This window comes from Microcaecilia unicolor, chromosome 2 (genome assembly GCF_901765095.1).
Source record: "Microcaecilia unicolor chromosome 2, aMicUni1.1, whole genome shotgun sequence".
Taxonomy (NCBI): Eukaryota; Metazoa; Chordata; class Amphibia; order Gymnophiona; family Siphonopidae; genus Microcaecilia; species Microcaecilia unicolor.
The window spans coordinates 236,857,997-236,874,568 of NC_044032.1; the positions used below are offsets into that span (position 1 = coordinate 236,857,997).

Below are 16,572 nucleotides of genomic sequence, written 5' to 3' on the forward strand. Positions count from 1 at the left end.
CCAAGATTCAAAGTGACAATGCACTTGGCAATATTCGCACCGGACTCAGTGTTTGATGTCATCCACATGTGAAAATATATGCCTGCTGTCCTCAGAGAACACCTTCTACAGGCAGGTATCTTTGCTTTCCATCATGCATATTGCCTTTTTAGCCTCATATTCAGCTTTATGAGTTTTTATGGAATGCCTAGCTTTTGTGGCATTTCTTCATAAAATGAAGGCTCCTTTCTTTCTCCATGTGGATGATACTGTGTTGACTCTTACCATTTTGTCAGATTTTAACACTGTGAAGTTATTGATGAATGTTGGTTTTTTTAAGAAATATTTAACTGGATGTCTCAGCATTTAGAAAAAAATCAATCCTGATAACATAAGTGTTTTAAGGATTTATACAAGAAGGGCAGCTTTGTCACAAGATGTTGTAGATCAAAGGATTAGTAATTGAGAAGTTGTACGGATTCACAATTCTGATATATTTATTTTAAAAATGCATACATCTCCTATAACCTAGGCGATTTACAAGTCAAACATACATAATAAAAACAGCTTTGATAACAAATACAACCAACTAAATATCAGTCACTGCAAATACTGCTGTTCAAGAATCATAATACCAGCTGCTCCTACATAAAAGCTTCAACAAACATCTGTGTTTTTAGCAGTCTCTTAAATTGAACCACCCTGCATAAATGAAGTGAGACCTGGAAGGGCATTCCAGAGCCGAGTCCCAGTAACAGAAAAAAAGCAGTTTGGCTCGTTTCAACATACCAAACTTTTCCAACTATGCCCAAAAATAGGCGCATCACACTTTCTGAGTGCTGCAACCAGTAAGCACAAACAGTTTGAGTAAAGTACTGTGGAGCCACTGCATACAAGGTTTGATGAATTAAAACCAAAATTTTATAACAAATTCGAAACAACACTAGCAGCCAACGTAACCACTTCAATCCCAGCCACTAATCTAGCTGCTGCATTCTGGACCAACTGCAATGCTCTGCACCTCATGCCAGCCAGCCTGAGATACAGAGCATTGCAGTAATCAAATCTAGATAGAACCATACTCTGTAACACATCTGGAAAATCAACCATAGGTTTCAGTCTAAACAACATATGAAGCTGTTTAAAAGAATCTTGAATAACCTTCATAACCTGATTCCACATTGCCAACTTATAGTCAACTAATACTTCCAATAACTTCATTTTTTTCTGAACCCTCAGCTGCACCTCATCCACACACCAGATACTCAAGCCAGAGATCTACCCCAGATCTACCTACAGTCATAAGTTCTGTTTTGTCAACATTCAACATCAGACCATGTGCCAACATCCATTCCTGAACACTCTTCATAACAATTTCAACTGATTCTCTAACACATTCCCATGAATCAGGAAAAAACTGGACATCGTCTGCATGCATATGACGTGACACATTTAATGATTCAAACACCCTCCCTAACGGATCCAGATAAATGTTAAGCAGCAGCACCAACAAACAGAACCCTCACAAAGTCCTTCCCAGAAGAAGAGAAGCATCAATGTATACTACCACTTACTCCCAAACCCCTTAATCTCAACATCAAGAACTCTAGGTTAACAGAATACATCTAAGAACACCATACAGAAACTCTTACTGGTATTCATTCCTCTCCTCAATATAGCCACTGTAGAGGCCAACAATGTCTGTACCCCATGGTACTATCTCTGTCCCTAGAGGGCTCACAATCTTAGCTATGCGTGCAACGGAGGGAGGGGGGAGGAGCACAAATGCATGCGCTTAGATTATAGAATTGTACTTCCTGGTATGTCTGCTGGAGATACAGAGAAACTCATTTATATGCATCTTTAAAAAGATGTGTTTTAAGGTCAGTTTAAATTCATCAAGTGATGTCTGAAAGGGAAGAGAAAAAGGGAAGAGAAAAAGGGAGTGAGTTCCAACGCAGAATTAATGGATCCATTTCTTGAAAGATGTTCTTTTGGCTGCATTAGCCTCTTTCATCTCACCTTTTAACAAGCTGTTGGCCATCTTTCTAATCTCTCTTAATATGTGAAGTACACCTGGTGTGGGCTTCCAGCATAATATTTTTGAACAGTGAACTAGGTGATTGGAACTTGGTTTAGTGTTTTATAGTTAGGACTCAGTGCTGTTTGTTTAAAATGTTGTTTCTGTGCAAATGCTTTAATGCTTTCTGTGGAAGATAGTATATGAAATTAATAAATCAAAATTAACACTTGCTACAGGTAAGCATCTTTACTATTCTGATAATTATCTGCAAACAAAAACTTGTGTGATGATCACTGTACTTGGAATTTCCATTTTATTCACATTTAAAGAAAACTATATAATGAGGGCAAATGTTGGCTGGCCTGATAGCTCTGAAATTACTTTGCACTACTATGTGGGTAATCTTGTTCAGTAGCAAAGCCAGCCTCCTCCTCTTGGGTTACAGAAGGCTAAGGGCACTGCAGATGTTGTGCTTACAAGAGTTTCATCTGTTGTACAACCGGAAGACCTACCGGCCAGACTGCATGCATACTAATTTTAAGAGGAAGCAGCAGTCTGTGCTAATTGACCAAGGACTATTGCTGAAATGTTTGAAGTAGATGAAAGAGAGAAAAAGATTAAATAATCTTGAATCTCTTTGACTGGATTTGAATGAAGGCTCATGGGAGGCAATTCTATAACTGGGCACCACAATTTAGGCACTCAACTAATGCAGTTAGTGAGCCTGGTCTATAAGAACACTTAAAAGCGAAAGTGTACCTGCAGAATACTAGCATAAGTCAGCATCAACGTAGCTACATTTAGGTGTGTCCATTTATGCCAGTTCTATGACTAAATGTAGTACTTAAGTCACGTAACTTAAGAGTATTCTGTAAATTACACATGTGAATGTCAGCCATGTCTATTCATCGCCCATTTTCCTCCCCAGTGAACACCTCCCTTGCATTTGTGCACTAATGCATTTGCATGTCTACATTATAGAATATAGCTGAGTGCTCTGCTAGTACTTAGCATGTATAATTGTTGATTCATCTGTGCGAGTGCTAATATTCCGTAATTTTAACTGCACAAATGGCTCTTAAATTTAGGCGCTCTGTTATAGAATTAGAGGAATGGTGCTTTATCCCATCAAAGAATGATTCTGAATGAACTGGGATCAGGGAAACAAAAAGTTAAGAGGCAGATTTTAGATCGAATGTGAGGGGGTGGGATTCACTTGCCCAAGTGAAGACATGAGGAATGCCAGCACTCCTTCCACCTTACAGGCACCCCCAAGGCAAACCCCCTGTGACCTTCCCCCCCCCCCCCAAGTAACCCTCGAAGAGCCACACAGACTCCCACCCCCCATGGCACACACCCCACAGCTACTAGCCCTCCAAGGAGCCATCATTTAATGGCATAGAACTTCCCTACAAAGAGTACCCATTTATGGCACAGATGCACCCAAGCTGCCACCCTCCTTCATAGCACAGAACCCTCTCCAAGCAGCCTGCTCCCTAGTGGGGGAGACCCCCTTTTATAGGCAAGAGTAAAACCATCCCCCAGGCCCAGGGCCCTCAAATAAACCCCCCAGTAGGCCCGCTGGCACCAACCTCCTCCCTGGACTTACCGGGGATCCCTGATTGACTATTTAAGATGGCCACCGAGATCTCTAGTGGTACTATATAGAAGCCTGACCCCTAGCTGTAATACCACAATGGTGCTGCTAGAGGCTGTCACATGTTGGGCTCTTACCCGCACATAAGGGCCTCATCCGCCAGGAGGACTGCTTGAAGGATTTCTGTGTGGTATCGGACACCTGGAAGGAAGCCGGTAGTTGTGGGATGTGTGCTATTGGGGGGGGGGGGTGTACAGGGGGGCTTCTAAGGATGATTTGATTGTGGGGGAGTGCTACCATTGTAGGGAACCCCAGATGTTGGTATTTACTGCTGCCTCTACTGCAGGCACTTAGATGTGCCTCAGCTAAGTTTCTCAATAGAGTCGTGGATTCCTTATGTATATCTGTATTGTAGGCCCGCCCAAACCACTCCCTCTCGTTCATCCTATGCCCTCTTGGCATGTACACATACTGAGCTTCCCCACATGTGAATGATCCCTGTTTTGAAAAGGCATTTAAAAGACTGGTCCTCTCCATACTTTTAAATTCTTTAATTTATATGTGGGGATGATTCTAGAATTAATTATATAAAGACGGCTATATGCAGAATACAAATATATATTTTTGTTTTATTTTACTAGAAGAGAAGTATATGTATACATTATCCAGCCTAAGATCAAAATATGCAAGGATTGCAGTGTCGATTTATGATAATTTTTCATTTTGGGATTTCATCCAAGAACTTAGAACACCAGTTTTAAATTGTTAAATTTCTACTAGAACAATTGTATTTCACATCTGTTCTTTACATTTTTTTCCCCCCAGGTATAAGCCTGTGCAGAAAGTAGATGGTGTTGGAGATGGTTTCACAGGGAGTGGTCAACAGACAGGCACATCTGTTGAGCAAACTGTAATTGCCCAGAGCCAACATCACCAACAGTTTTTAGGTATGTGAGAGCACTGCAGTGTATAAAGATCAGTTTTCAAACAGCCGCAGAGCAAACAAGATAATAAGTTTTAATTTAGATAAACTTTCAACTGAAATTAATTGACTAGTTTTTGGCTGTAAATGTAGCCCGTTGACCAACTAGAGTTTGCAGAATTCTATGAAGCCAGGTTCCCTGTTCTGAGCTAGAGATGGATTTACAAAAATGTATGTCTGTGTTAACTAACAACGTGTAATTAAACTCTGGAATTCGTTGCCAGAGAATATGGTAAAGGTGGTTAGCTTAGCAGAGTTTAAAAAAGGTTTGGACGGCTTCCTAAAGGAAAAGTCCATAGACTATTATTAAATTGGACTTGGGGAAAATCCACTATTTTTGGGATAAGCAGTATAAAATGTTTTGTACTTTTTTGGGATCTTGCCAGGTATTTGTAACCTGGATTGGCCACTGTTGGAAACAGGATGCTGGGCTTGATGGATCTTTCGTCTGTCCCAGTATGGCAATACTTATGTACTTACCATTAACATACATTATTAGTAAACAGATGCCACTGCATAAAATGGAGTATGAGATAAGAAAGTAGCACACCTTAGTAAATCTAGCTGTTAGTGCAAAATATTAGTGTTAACTGGCTAAGTCCTTAAGAAAAAGTCCCCATCCCCCCTCTCTCACCGGTACTCATCAAACATAGTAAAAGGTACCTGAGCTGCATTGCCCAAGAGGCCCCATTCCCATGATATTTCCCTTCTAACCTGTTCCTCCACCTCTCCGAATCTTCCTCCCTTCCTGAAGAATTCACCCACACTAACCCCAGTTGAAGCTAGCAAGGGGGGTTTATGGTTCCTCTCTGCCAGCTAGCTTTCCAGTATTATTCTGACAACACTTGTAGTTCCCCTACTAGTGGTAGTGTCAGAGCAAAACAGGATGCAGATCCAGCAGGATGGAAGAGTGGGGAGTCTTGCCAGCTCAGCTGTGGGCACTGTGAGTGAGTATGGAAGGGTCAGAGGGGTAGGGGCTGACAGGGGGAAGTCTATGTGTGGTGTATGTTTATTTTTATTGATTTATTGATAATACTGCCTTTCACAATAAATTCAAAGCTGTTTACAAACAATATTGATCAAATTAAGAACATAACTCCATATATGATAGGAAAACCTAGACAGATACAGAACATAGAAGGGGGCTGGGAAAATAGGGATCACTGAAAAGAAAGGATCAATCATGGAAGTAGGTTAGTTCTGTACAGGAGAAAAAAAAGTTGAGATTTGCTGTCCAGGAGAGGAACCAGCAGACTAATGATCCAGAGAGTGCCATGCTGAACAGGTGGGCTTTCATTTGGGATTTAAATCTCTTATGGGATTGTTCAGACCGGAGGGAGATGTGGAGTGAGTCTCACGAATGGAGGACAATGTAGAAAAATGCAGTGTGTCTAGTTGATTCTAGTTGAGAACAAAAGACGGTAGGAATGGTGAGTCAGTATCCAGTAGAAGAGCGCAATGTTCGGAATGGAGTGTAAGGGGAGATTAAAGAGGACAAGTATGCTGGGGATGCTATGTGAAGAACTTTATGGGTGAGAGTCAGAATCTTGTGCTGTATTCTGTATTGTATTGACAACCTGTGATGGCATATAAATAGAGGGGGTAGCATGGTGTTGTGGAGTACATATTGGGACTGGAAGGCATTAATGATTGGAGTCTCTGGCTTTTGTGTGTGTATACCTGTGTATTTTATTTTTGTATGCTTACAGAGTGCCAGAGGGAGGGGACAGGAGTGATCTGTGCTTGAGGTGTTTTTGTTTATGCTGATGGAGTGTCAGGAGAGAGAGAAGCAGAGGGAATCCGAGCTCCAATTTTTTTTTTTTTTTTTAATTGTGCCTAATAGAGGAATCATCAGGTTAGGGCAGGATTTTTTAAAAAGTGTTTTCAGTCACCAGGAGGTATCTGAACTTTATCCAGCCAGTCAGATTTAAGTTTTGCTATTGCATTGCCTTTATTTGACTGGAAAAGTTAGATGGGTATCAGAATTTCTTACAAAGAAAAAAAAAAAAACTAAAATTGTGGGCTATTATACGTTAGAGACTCCAATGCATTCCTATGGGCGTCTCTAACGTTTAGCGCGCCCAGAATTTTAGCATGCGCTATAACCACGAGCAAGCCTTAGTAAAAGATGCCCTAGAATTTACGCGCACCACTTTACAGAATACACCCAGCAAGTTGTGCGTTTAAGTTCTAAATAATGCCAATTAGTGTCAATAATTGCTTGTTAAGTGGCAATTATCAGCGCTGATTGTCTTGTTAAATAATTAAATTGCATGCGTAAATCCAGATTACGGCCAAATGTCTGAGCGCTATATAGAATCTGGGGGATGGGGGTAAATCTGCAAAGTAGCTGCTAACGTGTATGTGTTGATTATACATTTAAATGTGTAGAATATGGCTTATATGCACATAAATGGCAAAAATCCACCTAAGTGCTAGTTTGTTAATAAGCAAATATCTTACATAATGTGTATTTGACTGGTAGGCATACACATGGATGGAGGCTGGGTGGGACGCCAGAAAGCTTAAGCACTTACACCAGCTCTGTGGCTAGTGTAAGTGATTGTGCCTAACCACATACACGTGTATATATCGGTATTTTATAAAGGAAAACAGGTGCATATATGGGTATGTACATGCCTATAATTTAGGTGTGAGCTCTTATGTCAGCCATAGAGCTGGTTTAAGTGCTTGTACCTAAATGAAAGAGATACATTTGTAACGTATAGTATTCTATAAGTTTTGTGTGTAATTGTGAGTCCCGCCTAGGTGTCTCTCTACTGTAAAATACATGCTGTGTAAGATACATTCATATTTACAGAATAGTGATTAGGTGGGTTTTGACAGTTGCACGTACATATGCATGCATTCATGCCCATATGCCATTTTTCTAAAAAATGTATGTGCGTAATTGGCATGTAAATGTTAGCAACTGTTGTACAGAATAACCCCTATATCCTTTACAAAAAAGTATAATTCAGGTTCTCTGCTGTGCATCATAAGTTTATTTTCCAGCAGTCTCTTGTTCATTTAATGTCACTGGAAACTATTTGATATCAAGGGCTATAGACTCAATGTGTACCATAGTGGACTATTGAATCTGCTTACCTGTGAACGCTCTTGTGTGTAACCGGGTGGCAAATGTTCTGTTTGTGCTATAAAACTTTGGATAAGCAGATTTCAACTTGTTCCTTGAAAGTGCTTAAAGCAGTGCCTCCCAAACTAATGCCAGCCACAGTCCTATTTTAGCAGCTCCAAAATCTTGCAGCCTCATCCCTGCTTTTCTTTCAATGCCTCTGCTCCAGACCAATTTATAGTATTGACCGAGGATGCTACTGCAATTCCTGCCTTCTGTTGAGCCTGTACTAACATCAAAGTTTTCTGCATTTAAAATCCTATTGAGCCTGATCAGATCAAGTTATAATATCCCATCAGTCTGCGCAGGCCAATGGCATTGGTGTCTGGGGGTTGGGGGAGGGGAGATTAAGCTGTAGTCATGGCCCAAGATGAGGATTTTGTGGCCCCACATGGATCACAACCCACAGTTAGGGAACTGGCTTAAGTATTAACTATAACTTTATTTGTTATTCTGATTCTGGTATACTGTAGTAATTTGTTTTCAATAGCATGTTTGCTTTCTGCTACCTTTTTATTTGATATTTTTGTCAAGATAAAATGTCACATGATAATGTTTATGAATGCAGAATATGGATCTTTTTATTGTAGCTTATTTATAAGAAGAAAAAAATCATTAAAGTCCCTTGCTCATTAAGAAATATGACCTTGTAGAGTTTCTTTCTTTGTACAATTCTTTAATGTTTTTCTAATGAAGCTGTAATTGACACTATCCACACTATATTTCTTGCTTTATGTTGCCATGGTAACAGATGCATCTCGAGCACTTCCAGAGTTTGCAGAAGTTGAAATCTCCTCTGTGCCAGATGGTACTACCTTTGAGGATATCAAGTCACTACAAAGTCTTTATCGGGAACACTGTGAGGTAAGGTAAACTACATTAAATATTATAAGGTACCAAATTACCATTAACTCTTTCTTGACACCTTAGCAGTCCCCACTTCTGCAATAGGCAGTAATTGGGCATTGATATAGTTCACATTTAGAAATAGTGTAACTTGAAATGCAAAGTTGCCATTTTGTATTAGAGTGTCATGGGGTACACATTTTATAGTAAAACTTGAATGCCTGTGGAATCTACATTCTAAAAGTGGGACATAATGAGCTAAATAACAAATTCCCAATATCAAAAGATTAATGCTTGAGGTGCCCTTTTACCAAGCCACGGTAGGACTACCGTTTGCTTGGCTTGTCATGATTTGGCCCTACCACCGGGCTACTGCGGGAGCCCGGCAATAGTGCCGACTCCCACCACTTGGCATTTCTGGCACCAAAAAATTTCTTTTAAATTTTTTGCACCGAGTTAGCACTGGAGCCCTTACTGCCTCCTAAATATAAAGCAGTAAAGACCCCTCCCCCCTGGAAATGGCCGTGCAGCAAGTGTTGCACTGTAGCAAGTGTTGCACTTACCATTCTGCCATTTCCATTTTTTTAAAAAAGTCCTTTTACTGGCGGTGGTAAAATGAAGCTTTGGTGCACTGACACTACCGCAGAGGTCCTTTTACCGCCACTTGGTAAAAGGACCCCTAAGTTTGCAGGCATTAACTTCTTTGTCTAATTCAATGGTTCCCAAACCTGGTCCTAGAGGCACTCCTGTCAGTCAGGTTTTCAGTATGTTTACAATGAATATTCATGAAAGAGATTTGCATGCACTACCTCCGCTACATGCAAATCTTTCTCATGAATATTCATTGTAAACATTCTGAAAACATGACTGGCTGGAGTGCCTTCAGGACTAGGTTTGGGAACCACTAGTCTAGTTTGAGATATTTTGTTGATGGTTCATTCAAAAGTTGAAGGTGATACAAAAATACAAGAAACTTTCTAGAACCTGGAATCTGTGCATGTAGTCTTCAATAAATATTATTAGCTTCTACCTAGATATATTGGTTGATTATTATTCCTTTATATCCATAGGATTCTGCATACTTAAGTAAACATTATCTAATAACACCACCTTGAGTGAATTCCTTCAAAAAGGCGGAAAATAAATAAACCTTCCGAGAGAAGAATCTGTTTCCTTGGTCGGCAGTCCATAAATTGTTGCTAAATAAATATTATTATTATAATGTGTTTTAGCATCTTTTCTTTCAATGTGTGGTAGAGGTTAAATAGAGACGGGGATAGTTTAATTATGCTGTTTTTGATTGTATTTATTGGTGAATCTATTATGTTTTGTATGAAAAGGGGCACTATTGATTGTACAATATATGATAAAAAGAACATATGATATAGCACAGTGGTTCAGCCTGGTCTTTGAAGTACCCACCCCAGCCAGTCTGGTTTTCATAATCTCCATAGTGTATAAACATAATATAGATTTGCATGCATTGCCTCCATTGTGAACAGATCTATCTCATACATATTTGCTGTATAGATCATGAAAATAATTAATGGATATATGAGGATTGGTTAAGAACCTTCATACCCAGGAAGTCTTTTGACTTCCTAGAGTCCTGGGATATCCCCAAACCAATCATAACCACAACACACTGCAAGGGCCACCTAGTAAATTTCTTCATGCACAAATTATCGATCCACAAGGACATTTTCATATCAGACATCACCTGAATGGTCAGACCACTACAAACTGACTTGCAACCTAATCTGGAAGGAAGTAACGTCTAGTAAAAAAACAAAAACACGACCCACAAAGACACAAGAGGAAAGATAAAAGCAACTGACTTCTGGGATAAGTCCTCAACCTACCCACCATTAGAACCCAGAAAAGCAGACTTCCTCATAAACTGGAACCTCCGAAATCAGGTGACACTAGACAAAATCACCCCTGTCCAACTGAAAAACAAACAAAATCATTGAGCCTCCCCTTGGTTCGACAAAGAGCTACTGACCACCAAAAGACTCTGCAGATGACTTGAGTGAAAATGGATCAAAGAGAACAAAACCACATGGAGACAAGCAGAAAAGTCCTACAAACACCTCATCAAACAAGCGAAATCAAAGTTTTACAACAAATACATAGGGACATGACACCCCAACATCAAGAAGCTCTACGGCTTAATAAACAACTTCTTTGACACCCAAACACTGGCAACTACAAATGAAGTTCCCCCAAGTGTGGTGGACCTTGACCAATATTTCAAACTGAAAGTTGATAACATTAGATCAGGCCTCCCAATGACAACTCTCCAACTAGAGCACTACCTAGTTCATTTTACACCACAAACTGAAGAAATACAGGCCAACAGAACCTGGACCACCTTCACTTATTATCTGCCTCTGAAATCCAAACTTCCCTCAAAAAATAGGCAAACCTTCACTGCGTACTGGATGCCTGCCCAACCCCATTAATGAGAGATGCCCCCTCCTAGTTCATAGACTTACTAACTGAACACATCTCCTACTCACTACGAGAAGGTTGATTCCCTGCTGCCAAAGGAAAAATAATTCTCACCCCGATCCTAAAAAACATCACAGCCAAAAAAAACCAACACAACAAACTATAGACCGGTGGCGTCCATCCCACTCCTAGTCAAGGTCATGGAAGGGACCTCTCTCTGCACTCCATCCTCCACCCCACCCAGTCAGGATTCAGACCACATCATAGCGCAGAATCTGTTCTCCTATCACTGGTCAACAACATCAAAGCTGAGACAAGCAAAGGAAAGAATGTACTGATATTCCAGTTTGATATGTTGAGCGCTTTTGATGTAGTTGACCACAATATACTTCTCTACCTACTGGACTATATTGGCCTCGGAGGCCCTGTACTCAGATGGTTCACTGGTTTTCTCAAATCCAGATCATACCAAGTCAAATCAGCACCTAACATCTCCCCACCATGGCTCAGGTCTTCTACTCCCCGCTAGGGGTGGGAATGCTGTGGAGGAAGGGGCCCTGGTGCATGACTTCTGGCAGAGGACTGTCACTGCAATGACTGATTTAAAGTTAGTTGGAATAAGATCACTTGATTTTTTTTTTTGGGGGGGGGGTGTTAATGCAGAGAGCTTTTTGGACTTTGATTAAGGGATCTGGGTTAGTCCCAGTTGTTGGTCATATAATTGTTAGAAAGGAATGTTTTCTCATATGTTATTTTTACTGTGATAACTTTACATCATATTGGGCTGAGATTTGGAAATGTATTCAAAATATCTTCCAGTTGAACATACCGTTAACATTTGACTTGTGATTTGCCGATCTTTTAAGGTTCCTTGTGTTCAACATAAAAGTCAATCTAAATTGTTAAAAATCCTACTTATTTTAGCTTTGAAATTGATTGTCAACAATTGCAGGAACATTGCTGCATTCTCTGTACAATTATGGCGGAACTATGTTTGTCAAATTTATAAGTATGAGAGTGCCATAGCAAAGTGAGGGTACTTCCTATGTAAGTTCAATAATGTGTGGTCTTTTATTGATGCTTTTGTGGATCAACAGCTAGCTTCTTACTCGTTATAATCTGATTTGTTTGATGCATATTGTTACTGTTATTGTTTTCTTGTTTGTAAAGCAAATGAAGTATTTTTGAATTTAAATAAGAGAAAATCACTACCTAGCTGCAATTTAAGACTCGTGGCACCAGATCCTATCCCCTGGTCAGGTGAAGAAAAGAATGATATTTTGACTTTTTTGTTAATATTAATACTAAGGACATAAAAAGGGATAATTTTGTGAAGCATTTTCAACATGTTTTGCCTGCAGAAAGTGACTGTTATATAACTACTAGTAACGAAGGCCCGTTTCAAAATCGCAATGAAACGGGCGCTAGCAAGGCTCCCCTCCGTCCCTTTGTGTCTCCTTGTGTCGCCGGCCCCCCTGCAGCCTCCGTGTGAATGTGCTGTCACCCTGGCCCTTTTGGCACGCCCCCCCAGCGTTCGTGACCGTTCCCTTCCCCCCGATGTGTGTGTTGCCAGTGCACCCCCTTCCACCCCCATTGATGTTGTCGCTGCTGGCGCTCCCCCCTCTCCGAAGGCCCCCCCACCCCACTGACCTGGCGAAAGGAACCGATAGAGTAACGTGTGCCCCGCCCTTGACGTCATCGCGTTTTGACGTAAGGGCGGAGCACAGCTACAGTGCAGTACAATGTTGGAGCTGAGAATGTGCTCTGCCCTCAAAGTCACAACGTTTGACGCGAGGGCGGGGCCCACAGACTGATTTTGTGTGGCTTCAGAGCTTCGAACTTACAAACCTGGCTTCAGTGACGTCAGTGCAAATAGAACGTTGAGGGTGAGTTTTATATATATAGATATGTGAATATACATCTGTAAAAAAGTAGGAACACAGCTTGATTGCACCTACTTTTACAAGATTTTTTTTAGAAGATAAAGTTGATCTTCTGCATAATACCATCAAAAATGGGGGGGGGGGGGTTCTGGTGACTTTCATCTAGAGGACAGTGGGTGGGTTTCTTTTGTTGACATGGTAGATGAGGAGATCTTTAAGTATTTAGGCAGGTTAGCTAGATGCCCCTCTTGGATGATTAGGTCATGTGAGGTAGAATTGACTCCTACTACTATTTATCATTTGTATAGCTCTACTAGATGTACGCAGTCCCTGCTAAAAAGAGCTTACAATCTAATCAGGACAGACAAATAAGGGATAAGGGAATTATTAAGGTGGGAATGATAAAACAAACATGAGTACTGTACAAGTGAATAGGGGTTAGGAGTTAAAAGCAGCATCAAAAAGGTGGGCTTTTAGCCTAGATTTGAAGATGTCCAGAGATGGAGCTTAACATATTGGCTCAGAAAGTCTATTCCAGGCATATGGTGCAGCAAGATAAAAGGAACAGAGTCTGGAATTGGCAGTGGAGGAGAAGGGTACAGATAAGAGAGATTTACCCAATGAACGGAGTTCCCGGGTAGGAGTATAGGGAGAGATAAGAGTGGAAAGGTACTGAGGAACCTCAGAGTGAATGCACGTTTAAGTCAATAAGAGGAGTTTGAACTGTATGCGGAAACAGATAGGGTGCAGGGCTGGTCTTAGCAGTTGCGGGGCCCTCTACAGACCAGTTTGCTGGGGCCCCCTGCCCCCCCCCATAGCCCTGCCCCTGCCCCCACCTAGCTCCACCCCACCCCTGCTCCCACCTAGCCCCAACCCTTGTTGACAAGATATGTTTTAAATTTTTTTATTTCAATTAAAGACAAATCAAGCAAAACTTGCTATCATAGGAAACCTTTGGGTTTAAAAAGTAAAACCATGTGAATTTAAGGACTACATAAATGAATTAAAACAAATGCCCTTAATATGTAATACTTGGTAGTAATAATGAAACTGTGATTGAATATTCACATAGCAAGCTGCCTGAGCTAATATATTTATTTTCCACTGAACATAATTAACGTTGTATGAACTTGGCGGCTAATAGTGTGCTGAACTGGCACATTTGGACTGGCTCTGGACTGTTCTGCAGGAAGGAAACCCTTCCCTCATTATTCAATACCTTCTCTGTAAAATAGTAGCATTAAAAAAAAAAGGAAAGTGCATTTTTGTAATATACGACTGCATTCCACAAAGCAAAAGGAACAAATTCCCAAGTCTTCTTTTTCTTTTGATGTAGGCATAGAAAAAAAGATGTTAAATGCTCTCAGGTCTCAACCTAATTAATGATTTTTCTAAACTGTACTTATAAATATTAAGTCTTATTGTTAAGCACCTGATACTCATAATGTCTGTTTTGGTGGCCCTTTACTAGGTGAAAACATCAGAATAGATTGAGTCCCTATAAACCAGCCCCTCCAAATGACACAATATAAACCAACCCCCTCCAAATGACACAATGATTATGATTTAGAACTAATTAGATGCAACCAATATTTGCTCTGCGTACATCTGTACGCTACACAAGCTGGCATCTTTGAAAATATAAGTGAGGTCCAATAAAAATGCTACCAACAATAACGAACAACAACGTGGCTATTAGATTGTAAGCTCTTTGAGCAGGGATTGTCTTTCTTCTATGTTTGTACAGCGCTGCGTACGCCTTGTAGCGCTATAGAAATGCTAAATAGTAGTAGTAGTAGTAGGATGGAGCAGTTCATAGATTTGCTTACTTTGTTTGGGTAAGGGGATGAGGGGTGCACAGAGGAGAGGGAAAGGGAGACCAACCTCACGGGCTCCAGTGACCATCTCAATCTAACCACCTTCAGCTCTCTCCTATCCACTCCTTTAGTTACAGCTCGCAGCACCACTGCGTTCTTCAATTTTCCGGGCCACCAGCAGCATGAGTGAAGTAAGCACACTGCCTTCGGCAGTCCCAGAAACTCTCACTCTGTTGCAGCATCCAGCCTATGTGGAACAGGAAATTGCAGCAGAGAGAAAGCTTCCAGGCTGCCAAAGGCAGTGTGCTTATCTCACTGATGCTACTGGTGACCCAGAGTGAAGAAGGCAGAACTGCAGGGAGCTGAAAGGGAGTAGAAGAGAGCTGACTAAGGCAGTTAGATTGAGAACAGGAGACAGCAATGACAGCTGAAGCAGGGAGTGGGAGGGAGATGCTAAGGATGCTGCAAGGCCCCTGGGAGAGTGAGGCACTGTGTTGACCACCCCTGTCGTGCCTGCCTAAGTCCGGCCCTGATAGGGAGCCAATGAAGTGACTTGAGGAAAGGGCTATTATGAGCATAGTGACTCTGGCGGAATAAAAGTCATGCAGCAGAATTTTGAACAGATTGAAGGAGAGAAAGATGGGTTAGTCGGAGACCTGTGAGAAGCAAGTTGCAGTAGTCTAAGCGAGAGGTGATAAGAGTGTGGATAATGATTTTGGTTCTGTGTTCAGAAAGGAAAGGACGAATTTTGGTGATATTATAGAGAAAGAAATGACAGGTTTTAGCAGTCTATTGGATATGTGCAGAGAAAGAGAGAAGAGTCAAAGATAACCCCAAGGTTATGAGCTGATGAGACAGGGAGGATGAGAGTGTTATTCACAGAGATAGAGAATGGGTGGAAGAGGAGAGGTGGGTTTAGGGGGAAAGAGAAGACGCTCAGTCTTGGTCATATTTAGTTTCAGATGGTGGTGGGACATCCAGGCAGCAATGTCAGCCAGGCAGACTGATACTTGGGCCTGGATTCCTGCTGAAATTTCTGGTGTGGAGAGGTAGGTATGGGAGTCATCAGCATAAAGGTGATACTGAAAACCATGGGATGAGATCAAAGCACCAAGGGAAGAAGTATAGATGGAGAAAAGAAGAGGTCCCAGGACAGATCCCTGAGATACACCAACTGATAGTGGGATAGAAGTGGAGGAGGATCAACCAGAGTATACACCAGAAGTGTGATGGGAGAGATAAAAGAAAACCAGGAAAGAACAGAGGCCTGAATTCCAAGTGAGGACGGCATATCAAGGAGTAGGTGGTGATCAACAGTGTCAAAAGCAGCAGATCGAGAAGGATGAGGATAGAATAGAGACCTTTGGATCTGGCATGAACAGATTATTGGAGACTTTAACAAGGGCTGTTTCAGTTGAATGAAGATGGTGAAAGCTACATTGAAGTGGATCAAGAATATCTTGAGATGAAAGAAAGTCAAGACAATGGCGATGAACAGCACATTCAAGTATCTTGGATAGGAAAGAGAGGAGGGACATGGGGCGATAGTTGGAAGGACAGGTTAAGTACAATGAAGGTTTTTTTGTGGAGTGGTGTAACTATGGCATGTTGGAAGACATCAGGAACAGTTGCAGTGGAAAGTGAAAGATTGAGGATGGCAGATACAAGGGATGACAGTAGGAGAGATAGTGCTAAGTAGATGGGTGGAAATAGGATCAGAGGAACAAGCAGTCAGTTTGGAAGAGGAAAGAAAATGTGCAGTTTTCTGTTCAGTGATTTCAGAAAAGGAAGAAAAGGAGGCAGGGGCTGAAGGAGGGTTGAGAGAATGGACTGAGGGAAGGTGACGTAGAGGTGA

The 16,572-nt window shown here is 41.2% G+C and overlaps 1 protein-coding gene across 1 annotated transcript in view; it reads left to right on the top strand.

The window, feature by feature from the left end:
* The window catches only part of RFX3 (regulatory factor X3), a 604,963-nt gene that overhangs the window by 458,785 nt on the left and 129,606 nt on the right, over positions 1 to 16,572 (top strand). The window contains exons 8-9 of the mRNA XM_030193816.1: positions 4,425 to 4,546; positions 8,469 to 8,581. Of these exons, the coding sequence (XP_030049676.1) occupies positions 4,425 to 4,546; positions 8,469 to 8,581 (235 nt within the window). The remainder of the gene's footprint in view (positions 1 to 4,424; positions 4,547 to 8,468; positions 8,582 to 16,572) is intronic.